General features: G+C 39.5%; 1 protein-coding gene across 1 annotated transcript in view; it reads right to left on the reverse strand.

Moving 5' to 3' along the window:
- Positions 1-12,500, reverse strand: part of LOC133653246 (plexin-A1-like) — a 159,500-nt gene that overhangs the window by 1,239 nt on the left and 145,761 nt on the right. The window contains exon 2 of the mRNA XM_062052326.1: positions 4,851-6,106. Coding sequence (XP_061908310.1) covers positions 4,851-6,002 — 1,152 coding nt within the window. The 5' untranslated portion in view covers positions 6,003-6,106. The remainder of the gene's footprint in view (positions 1-4,850; positions 6,107-12,500) is intronic.

Below are 12,500 nucleotides of genomic sequence, written 5' to 3' on the forward strand. Positions count from 1 at the left end.
AGAGAAAATCATATCGTTGTAGTAAATTATGCAAATTACTCGATGATGTCATGGTGACCACGCCCATAGCCACGCCCCCACCGCCACAGGTGTCTTGGCAGTTTATGGGAAACACTGTAATGCATGTAACCCAGGGATGTCCAAAGTGCGGCCCGGTGGCCATTTTTTTAACGGCCTTAGGCACATTCTAAAAATACAATAAAAATAAATAAAAAACATAAAAAGTGGTCTAAAAGAGTAAACAGGTGACAATAAAATGTTGCTATGTTGACTCTAATAACACTAAGCTGTCATGCAGGCTGTTTCTTTCTCTACAACATAATAATGAATCAAAAACAATGTTATTGTGAATTATTGACCTATTCAAGGCTCCAATTAGGTCACATTAAATATTCCACTTTGAGATATTTTTTGGGGGGGAAAATGTTGCATATTTTGTGTTTGTCATATAAAAAACTATGTTTTTTTGTTTTTTTTTAAAGAAGGGCCTAAAATGAACAAACAAGGAACATAATAAACACACCCTTTTGGATCCCCAATAATTTTAGTGGGACTTTTTTTTGTTTGTTTTTTAAGTGTCATTGCTCAAAAAAATAATAATACATTAAAATCAATGTTGTTATGAGCTCCAATTATTATATCATCTGAAATGTTCCACTTTAAAATTTTATTGGGGGAAAATATTGCATATTTTGTGTTTTTTCCATAAAAAACTGGGTTTTCTTTGACAAAAAGGGCATACAACTTAAAACTAAAAAAAAACAAAAACCTTATATTGACAGATATACCTAATATTGATCAAGATATTTAAACTTTGAATAATAATAATAATAATAATACTAAATAATGACATTTTTTTAATTTTTTTGAACCTAAACCCTTTAGAGTCCCTGGTATCAAGCCTGAGTGGAGGCCTAAATGTATATTTTTTATACATATATTGCATTGCTTTTTAAAATAAAAAATATCAAAATGGCCCCCGCCTGCTTTGATTTTTCAGTGTGCGGCCCTCAGTGGAAAAAGTTTGGACACCCCTGATGTAACCGATGAAGTCTTCTATACTCATGTTCTGTAGCCAGGGGTGTGGTCTGCAAAGGCAACATTACCTTTAAAGAGTAATTCATTATAGTTACTCGTTACTTTACCAAAAAATGAATGGAATTACTAACGGAATTACTCGTTGATGAATTAATCACGAGGCAAAGTAGTTCATGCCGAACTGAAAAAAAACAAAACAATTATTTGACGTAGAGACGTTTCCGTAGCTCCCACTCCCTCCCTTCTGTTGCAAGTTTTGTTGGTTCTATGTAACATGTTTATGTGTGCTATGGCTATAAGTTTTTGTTCCCTGGCCTCAGTCTGGACCCCCTCCCTGGACTAAATATCATTATCTTCAATCTCTATTGTTCATGTTTCATTTTGCATGTTCTGTGGCCTGTCACTACCAGTGTTCCGAACATTACCTTTGAAAAGTAATTCATTATAGTTACTCGTTACTAGAGATGTCCGATAATATCGGTCTGCCGATATTATCGGCCGATAAATGCGTTAAAATGTAATATCGGAAATTATCGGTATCGGTTTTGTTATTATCAGTATCGTTTTTTTGTTTGTTTGTTTGTTTGTTTGTTTTTTTTTGTTTTTTTTATTAAATCCACATAAAAAACACAAGATACACTTACAATTAGTGCACCGACCCAAAAAACCTCCCTCCCCCCATTTACACTCATTCACACAAAAGGGTTGTTTCTTTCTGTTATTAATATTCTGCTTCCTACATTATAAATCAATATTTTTCAATACAGTCTGCAAGGGATACAGTCCGTAAGCACACATATTATATTGTTATTATATTGTTTTTATATTGTTTTACTTTCTTTTTTATTCAAGAAAATGTTTTTAATTTATTTATCTTATTTTATTTGATTAATTTTTTTTTAAAAGTACCTTATCTTCACCATACCTGGTTGTCCAAATTAGGCATAATAATGTGTTAATTCCACGACTGTATATATCGGTTGATATCGGTATTGGTTGATATCTGTATCGGTAATTAAAGAGTTGGACAATATCGGCATATCGGATATCGGCAAAAAGCCATTATCGGACATCCCTACTCGTTACTTTACCAAAAAAGGAATGGAATTACTCGTTGATGAGTGTAATAAATTACGAGGCAAAGTAGTTCATGCGGAACTAAAAAAAAAATAAATAAAAAATTTGACATAGAGATGTTTCATGAGAGCAGAGTGTGAATGCCTTCGAATGTGCTGTCGTGTATCCTTGCCCACCATCGGGCCACTGTAAGATTGCAAGCTTGTCACTTCAATCGATGGATTTGTTGTTCATTATCCCCTCGTAGTAGCAGCAGTAGGAGTGTGTGAGTGTACTTGGCCTACGTGTTGTTTGCTGTGTGATGTTGCCTCTCCATATTCAATGTCAAGTGCATTTTAGTGTGGTGCTGGTTGTTACTTTAATCAATGAAAAAGTTACTTCCTGCATTGAACTTGCAGTCTTGTTGATGTACAACCATGTCACAATTAGCGTGCCCGGGTACATAAAACGTGTTTACCAGTAACCACGTTACTGGTAAATAACACTGGTCACTAACGAATCAACTTCCCTTTTGCAACAGTCAAACGACTTGGACAAACTGTTCAGGAGAGATTTCAGGGATTCTATTTACGGGTTGACTCTTGAGCCCTAGTGGCTCCCTGGAGCATTTTTTTTTTTAAAAGATTGAAAATGGAAAAAGTCGGAAAAACATTTTTTTGTGCTTTATTATGTTTTTTTTTTGTTTGAGAACAAACGTGACACAAACCTTGTGTGTACGCTTCACTGATGACACTATTTGCTGAACATCCTTCTGTCCTACTGATTTTGCCGGTTCTTGAACTCACCATAGTTCTGTTTACATGTAAAATCCTCCACTCCTTTGTCTCATTTTGTCCACCAAACGTTGTATGCTGTGCGTGAATGCACCAAGAGGTGAGCTTTGTTGACGTTATTGACTTGTTTGGAGTGCTAATCAGGCATATTTGGTCTGTGCATGACTGCAAGCTAATCAATGCTAACATGCTATTTAGGCTAGCTGTATGTACGTATTGCATCATTATGCCTCATCTGTAGCTATATTTGAGCTCATTTAATATCCTTTACTTTTATCCTCTTTGTATATCATTTAAATTTGCATGTCTCATGACACATTATCTGTATGTGATATTGGCTGCATTTCAGATAGTTGTGTGCCATGTTGTTCCAGACCTCAGCAAAACATTACCTAGCTTGCCAAAGATTGTAATAAATCCATTAGAAGAAGACATTTCTTTTAACTTGGACACTTACTGTACATCATGTGTTGCCTTCATTATAACACTTATATAAGGCTTTTAAAGTCATTTTGATAGTAGGCTAATATAGCTAATATAGACACTTACATCATGTGTTGCCTTCATTATAACACTTATATAAGGCTTTTAAAGTCATTTAGATAGTAGGCTAATATAGCTAATATAGACACTTACATCATGTGTTGCCTTCATTATAACACGTAAATAAGGCTTTTAAAGTCATTTTGATAGTAGGCTAATATAGCTAATATAGACACTTACATCATGTGTTGCCTTCATTATAACACTTATATAAGACTTTAAAAGTCATTTTGATAGTAGGCTAATATAGCTAATATAGACACTTACATCATGTGTTGCCTTCATTATAACACTTATATAAGACGTTTAAAGTCATTTTGCTAGTAGGCTAATATAAACACTTACATCATGTGTTGCCTTCATTATAACACTTATATAAGACTTTTAAAGTCATTTTGATAGTAGGCTAATATAGCTAATATAAACACTTACATCATGCGTTGCCTTCATTATAACACTTATATAAGACTTTTAAAGTCATTTTGATAGTAAGCTAATATAGACACTTACATCATGTGTTGTCTTCATTATAACACTTATATAAGACTTTTAAAGTCATTTTGATAGTAGGCTATTATAGCTAATATAGACACTTGCATCATGTGTTGCATTCATTATAACACTTATATAAGACTTTTAAAGTCATTTTGATAGTAGGCTATTATAGCTAATATAGACACTTGCATCATGTGTTGCCTTCATTATAACACTTATATAAGACTTTTAAAGTCATTTTGATAGTAGGCTAATATAGCTAATATAGACACTTACATCATGTGTTGCCTTCATTATAACACTTATATAAGACCTTTAAAGTCATTTTGATAGTAGGCTAATATAGCTAATATAGACACTTACATCATGTGTTGCCTTCACTATAACACTTATATAAGACTTTTAAAGTCATTTTGATAGTAGGCTATTATACCTAATATAGACACTTACATTATGTGTTGTCTTCATTATAACACTTATATAAGACTTTTAAAGTCATTTTGATAGTAGGCTAATATAGCTAATATAGACACTTACATCTTGCGTTGCCTTCATTATAACAGCCCTTTGAGACACTTGTGATTTAGGGCTATATAAATAAACATTGATTGATTGATTGATTGATTGATTGATTGATATATAAGACTTTATAGTCATTTTGATAGTAGGCTATTATAACTAATATAGACACTTACATCATGTGTTGCCTTCATTATAACACTTATATAAGACTTTTCAGACAGATTTTTGGGGGGTATTTTTGGTCCAATATGGCTCTTTCAACATTTTGGATCGCCGACCCTTGGGTTGCCTGCATTAAAACTTGTAGTCATGTGGATGGATTAGCGGGCATCGGGCATCCCTGGTAAAAAGACGAGTGCGTGCAAACACAAGCAGATGAAAGAGTCCGGACCAGACACTCACCGAGTTGATGCAGGACAGTTCCTTGTTGAGCAGCCAGGGTAAGGAGAGTATCCCGACTCCGCTGTAGCACGACTGAATCCTTTCTTTAATCTTCTCCTTGATCTGCTTCATTGTGAACAGACACAAAGCCGTCTCCTTGGGTGGCTTGGCTCTGTTCTTCTGGCCCTGGGCGAACACGGCGAAGAGAACCTCATCGCGCTGCGAAATACCAAGCGACTGAGCCAAACGGGAGCCCGGTCGGGTCAAGTAAGCATCCTGGATCAAGCGATACTCCACTCCGTCTTTGGTGCAGCCGATGGGGAACTCGATGTAGGAGTAGAACTTGGGGTCGTCCACGCAGAGCCGCACGATCTTTGAGGTGAAGAACTGCTCGCTGCCCGCGTCGGGGGAAGTGAGCTGGGTGTCCAGCTGCAACGTGAGGTAGTAGACAAACTGCTCACTGCTGAAGCCGTAGATGTAGTAGATGTCAAACGCCGGGAACTTGGAGAGGGTGTCTGACGGGATCTTCAGCTGCGAGGAGACGAACTCGTCCTGGTAGACGAAGCTGAACATGTCCGCGTTCTCCTCGTTGGACATCAACTTGCGGCTGGACAGAGTCGGAAAGTACTCCGACTTCCCGTCGATGGGCGTGCCGACAAAGAGTTTCCCGCCTGCGCCGAAGACGTCTGGAGAGATGACCACCCCGGACATGGTGCTGGCCTCGGCAACGCTGGATAGGTAGTGCTCCTTGCGGTGATGGGGCTCGCCCAGCTTGAACAGATCGTCCAGTCGAAGGAACTGGCAAATTCCCTGGGAGGTACTCCCGCACGCGATCAAGCGGTTGTGGGCGTCATCGAGCAGCAGCAGTTTGTTGGTATTGGGGGTCTGCACCAGCTCGTAGGGACACGACTGGACGCCGGGCGGGGGGTAGCAGCGAGGGTTGTCGGTCACAGGGCCGGTCACGTGGCTTCGGAGTTTGGTCAGGTTGCCGGACAGTTTATAGATCCAGTTGACGGCGCCCAGGTAGACCTCGCCGGATTTGTTATTGACCACCAAATGCGTGAGACCCCCTTCTGGTGGAGAAAACGACAGGAGAGGAGGAGGGGAAGACGAGGAGGTGGTGGTGGTCGTGGACAGGGGGAGGATCAAGAGAAGGACGAGAGGTGAGAACATGGTGGTAACGACGTATAGTCCACTTCCGGGTGATGACTTCTTTTGTCCTGCCTCTTGTTCTCACCACCTCATGGTCCTTTCTTCAGCCTCGTCTGCCTCCGGCTCTGAGAACCACAAAACAAAGCGGGTATGTTAGATCAATTTTACTCCAATCCAGGTAACAACGTAATAAATCGCTTGATTGACACGGTTGTGGGCGTTGTTGAGGCAAAATGGAGCGGACTACTACTGCTCTCCGACCAGCAGAGGTGCCGTTGACGGAACTGGGAACGGAGGGTCTGTCAGTCCATCGCCAGCCAGGCATTAAAAAAAAATCGACCTAAAAATGAACGATCATCAATCTTCACCAAGACGCCACTTGATTGACATTCACGGCACCCGAGGGTCTTGTGAGATGACATCATCATTAAGAAAAAATGACCGACAGGAAGGCGAGAAACACTTTGTATTTCAACAGACTCTCGCGCCGTACCCATACTTGCCAACCCTCCCGAATTTTCCGGGAGACTCCCGAATTTCAGTGCCTCTCCCAAAAATCTCCCGGGACAACCATTCACCCGAATTTCTCCCGATTTAACCGAAGTAACCACAGTACACTATACCCTATAGTGTTCTGTGGTTACTTTTTGGTTGGCCAACGGTTTACGTTGTATTGCGCACCCTGACTGCGAGTGTGGGAGTCGGAACACACACCGTTCGGAAACAATTAAGTTAACACCTCTAAAGGCCTAGTGGCCACATGCGTGGACAGCACCTTTTAGCTCTTATTTCCAAAATGGTGTACACTACTGAATTGGGGTCTTATGGCCGCTTATGTGGACACTTATACTGCCATCTGGTGGTGTCAGAAGAGTATAACATACAATGGAATTTGGGAAAAAAAAGTGTAAAAATAAGAATTAGCATGTCAGTAAACATGAAGTACACGTTTGTGTACTTATGGACTAAGTACATCATATCGAAAAATGTTTCTTAGTTTTTATTCTAATTAGGGTCCAGTAAGCCCAAATAGCAAAGAGAAATAAAAAACAAAAAAACATGTAAACAAACAGCTCGGGCCTTAAGAGGGTATGTATATAAACATTAACAGAATATTTCTGTGTAGCTGATTGGAGAGCTAGCTTCCGCAGCTAGAGGGTCCATGACGATGACTTCTGTTTTGTTGGATCAGCCGTTTTACTGCCATGTTACAGACACCGTTCGGAAACAATTAAGGTATGTAAATAAACATAAGTAACTAATTTCACAGTGTAAATAAATCTGGACTGCTGTGTTCGTCTCCCAGCCGAGCATAGCGTTTATACTCGTACGGATTCAGTTTCACAAATTCTTCAGTAAATTCACCAAAACGTCACCGTGGACTTATTGAGTCTGTTTAGCTGATTGGAGAGCTAGCTTTTGCAGGTAGTGGGTCCATGACCATGACTTCTGTTTTGTTTTATCAGCCGTTTTACTGCCGTGTTACAGACACCGTTCGGAAACAATTAAGTTAACACCTCTAAAGGCCTTAGTGGCCACATACGTGGACAGCAACTTTTAGCTCTTATTTCCAAAATGGTGTACACTACTGAATTGGGGTCTTACGGCCGCTTACGTGGACACTTATACTGCCATCTGGTGGTGTCAGAAGAGTATAACATACAATGGAATTTGGAGAAAAAAAACTGTAAAAATAAGAATTAGCATGTCACTAAACATGAAGTACACGTTTGTGTACTTATGGACTAAGTACATCATATCGAAAGATGTTTCTTAGTTTTTATTCTAATTAGGGTCCAATAAGCCCAAATAGCAAAGAGAAATAAATAAAAAAACATGTAAACAAACAGCTTGGGCCTTAAGAGGGTATGTATATAAACATTAACAGAATATTTCTGTGTAGCTGATTGGAGAGCTAGCTTCCGCAGCTAGTGGGTCCAGGACCATGACTTCTGTTTTGTTGGATCAGCCGTTTTACTGCCATGTTACAGACACCGTTCGGAAACAATTAAGGTATGTCAATAAACATAAGTAACTAATTTCACAGTGTAAATAAATCTGGACTGCTGTGTTCGTCTCCCAGCCGAGCATAGCGTTTATACTCGTACGGATTCAGTTTCACAAATTCTTCAGTAAATTCACCAAAACGTCACCGTGGACTTATTGAGTCTGTTTAGCTGATTGGAGAGCTAGCTTTTGCAGGTAGTGGGTCCATGACCATGACTTCTGTTTTGTTTTATCAGCCGTTTTACTGCCGTGTTACAGACACCGTTCGGAAACAATTAAGTTAACACCTCTAAAGGCCTTAGTGGCCACATACGTGGACAGCAACTTTTAGCTCTTATTTCCAAAATGGTGTACACTACTGAATTGGGGTCTTACGGCCGCTTACGTGGACACTTATACTGCCATCTGGTGGTGTCAGAAGAGTATAACATACAATGGAATTTGGAGAAAAAAAACTGTAAAAATAAGAATTAGCATGTCACTAAACATGAAGTACACGTTTGTGTACTTATGGACTAAGTACATCATATCGAAAGATGTTTCTTAGTTTTTATTCTAATTAGGGTCCAATAAGCCCAAATAGCAAAGAGAAATAAATAAAAAAAACATGTAAACAAACAGCTTGGGCCTTAAGAGGGTATGTATATAAACATTAACAGAATATTTCTGTGTAGCTGATTGGAGAGCTAGCTTCCGCAGCTAGTGGGTCCAGGACCATGACTTCTGTTTTGTTGGATCAGCCGTTTTACTGCCATGTTACAGACACCGTTCGGAAACAATTAAGGTATGTCAATAAACATAAGTAACTAATTTCACAGTGTAAATAAATCTGGACTGCTGTGTTCGTCTCCCAGCCGAGCATAGCGTTTATACTCGCACCAAAACGTCACTGTGGACTTATTGAGTCTGTTTAGCTGATTGGAGAGCTAGCTTTTGCAGGTAGTGGGTCCATGACCATGACTTCTGTTTTGTTTGATCGGCCGTTTTACTGCCGTGTTACAGACACCGTTCGGAAACAATTAAGTTAACACCTCTAACGGCCTAGTGGCCACATGCGTGGACAGCACCTTTTAGCTTATTTCCAAAATGGTGTACACTACTGAATTGGGGTCTTATGGCCGCTTATGTGGACACTTATACTGCCATCTGGTGGTGTCAGAAGAGTATAACATACAATGGAAAAAACCTGTAAAAATAAGAATTAGCATGTCACTAAACGTGAAGTACACGTTTGTGTACTTATGGACTAAGTACATCATATCGAAAGATGTTTCTTAGTTTTTATTCTAATTAGGGTCCAATAAGCCCAAATAGCAAAGAGAAATAAAAAAGAACAACATGTAAACAAACAGCTCGGGCTTTAAGAGGGTATGTATATAAACATTGACAGAATATTTATGTGTAAATAAGTAATTTCACAGTGTAAATATCTAAGCCTGTGACCTTCCATCCCTCAGAATGTACTGCATCAACAAGCCACATCGGCGTGTAAAGGATATCACCACATGAGCTCAGGAACACTTCAGAAACCCACTGTCGGTAACTACAGTCGGTCGCTACATCTGTAAGTGCAAGTTAAAACTCTCCCATGCAAGGCCAAAACCGTTTATCAACAACACCCAGAAACGCCGTCGGCTTCGCTGGGCCTGAGCTCATCTAAGATGGACTGATGCAAAGTGGAAAAGTGTTCTGACGAGTCCACATTTCAAATTGTTTTTGGAAACTGTGGACGTCGTGTCCTCCAGACCAAAGAGGAAAAGAACCATCCGGATTGTTCTAGGCGCAAAGTGGAAAAGCCAGCATGTGTGATGGTATGGGGGTGTATTAGTGGCCAAGACCAATTTCCGGACTATAAGCCGCACCGGACTATAACCCGCACCAGCTAAATTTAGGGTAAAATACAGATTGCTCCATATATAAGCCGCACCCTTGTATAAGCCGCAGGGTTTTGATGTGTAATTAGCGTAGTATATAGGGGTTCCTGCTACCACGGAGGGGATTGTCGGAACAGAGATGAGCGTCCCATTTATTAACAATAAATCTTTCAATCATTCAATCAAACTTTCACATCTTTGACATCGTGCAGAGTACAAATAATACAACACTGCAAAGTAGCACAAAGTGCTCGCCTGTACGTTATCAAAATAACCAGCCTACCGGTATATGAAAAGTCAGTCTTTAATCATTGTGTCATCGTCTTCCTCCTGCGTACTAAAACCCCCGTCGGTGTCGGAGAAGAACAGGCCGTATATAAGCCGCACCCTCGTATAAGCCGCAGGGACCAGAACGAGGGGGAAAAAATAGCGGCTTATGGTCCGGAAATGACGTTAACTTACACATCTGTGAACGCGGCATTAATGCTGAAAGGTACATACAGCTTTTGGAGCAACATATGTTGCCATCCAAGCAACGTTAGCATGGACGCCCCTGCTTATTTCAGCAAGACGACGCCAAGCCACGTGTTACAATGTCTTCTAAAATGTTGTGGCTCATATCCCTTGGCGCTCTGTGGTCCGTTTGATACGGCCGTGTAACGCGGGACCTTCAACGCCATAAAGTCCACGAGGCAAAACGTTTCTCACATCCCCTTTTTCTCTGGCTGCTAACTCACCACATTCCTCTCCCTCTCCTCCCTTCAAGACACTTTACTCCGTCAATGGCGTCTTTCATCCCGGGCCCGGGCCATGATTACCGTGGACCAGAACGCCACGCTCTTTGCCAATCCTCAGTCAGGACAATGGCGTCCCTGTTTGGAGTCCCTGACGCACACCCAGACCAAATATGAGCCGACTTACGCACGCTTACAGTGTGTGGCGGCGAGCGTTTATCCACCCTCACGCACTCGCACCGCTGACTTGACGCCACTAAACACACTTCAACACCACTTCCCAGCACGTTTTTAAAAACGCAGAACAAGACGGCTGCTTTCATCGTCACGTTTCTATAAATAACTGTTACAACAACAACAAAAAACAAGCACTGATGCAAGCGACTGCTTGACAAAACTGGGACAAGTTGGGAGAAAACAACAACGTTTTTTCCTGGTTAAAAAGCTGCTCTTTAAAGTCTGAATTAGACCAAATGGAAAAGTTTACAGAGCTCACAGATGTCGTTGGATAAATAAAAGAGAGATAAATGGGAGTGGGTATTCCAAATGAGGCACACACTTGCACAGACCAGTGTTTCCCACACATTCATTTATTTGTGGCGGCCCACCGCGAAAGAATTACGTCCGCCACAATTTTTTGTTTTTTAATTATTTTTATTTATTTATTTATTTTTAAAAAAAAAAAATTTTTTATTTTTTTTTATTTTTTTGTCCTCTCCAGCTTCTCAGGCAAATCATATAGTTCAGGGGTCACCAACGCGGTGCCCGCGGGCACCAGGTAGCCCGTAAGGACCAGATGAGTAGCCCGCTGGCCTGTTCTAAAAATAGCTCAAATAGCAGCACTTACCAGTGAGCTGCCTCTATTTTTTTACATTTTATTTATTTACTAGCAAGAAGGCCTCGCTTTGCTCGACATTTTTAATTCTAAGAGAGACAAAACTCAAATAGAATTTGAAAATCCAAGAAAATATTTTAAAGACTTGGTCTTCACTTGCTTAAATAAATTCATAATTTTTTTTACTTTGCTTCTTATAACTTTCAGAAAGACAATTTTTGTTGTTGTTTTTGTCTCTCTGTCTAATCCCCCTCTTGTCCCCACTGTCTTCCTTTTTCTCTCTTTCTATCCCCTCCTGCTCCGGCCCGGCTGCACAAAATGATAATATAAATACATTTAATAAAGTCAAAATACAAGTAAGGCAACAAGAGAAATATCCTACACTTCTCTTTTGTAAAGTAAATGTGAACAGCCTATATGGGCATCTACATCTGCTATATGATTTGCCCGAGAAGCTGGGCAGGACATTATAAAAAAATAAAAAAAATAAAAAAATAAAAAGAAAGACAATTTTAGAGAAAAAATACAACCTTAAAATGATTTTAGGATTTTTAAACACATATACCTTTTTACCTTTTAGATTCTTTCCTCTTCTTTCCTGACAATTTCAATCAATGTTCAAATAAATTAATTTTTTATTGTGAAGAATAATAAATACATTTTAATTTCATTCTTCATTTTAGTTTCTGTTTTTTTCGACGAAGAATATTTGTGAAATATTTTTCAAAAAGATTCGAATTAGCCAGTTTTTCTCTTCTTTTTTTTCTTCGGTTGAATTTTGAATTTTAAAGAGTCGAAATTGAAGATAAACTATGTTTCAAAATGTAATTGTCATTTTTCTTGGTGTGTTTTCTCCTCTTTTAAACCGTTCAATTAAGTGTAAATATCATTAATTATTAATAATAACATAGAGTTAAAGGTCAATTGAGCAAATTGGCTATTTCTGGCAATTTATTTAAGTGTGTATCAAACTGGTAGCCCTTCGCATTAATCACTACCCAAGAAGTAGCTCTTGGTTTCAAAAAGGTTGGTGACCCCTGATATAGTTGATGTAGATGCCCATATAGGC

Source organism: Entelurus aequoreus, linkage group LG07, assembly GCF_033978785.1.
Source record: "Entelurus aequoreus isolate RoL-2023_Sb linkage group LG07, RoL_Eaeq_v1.1, whole genome shotgun sequence".
Lineage (NCBI taxonomy): Eukaryota > Metazoa > Chordata > Actinopteri > Syngnathiformes > Syngnathidae > Entelurus > Entelurus aequoreus.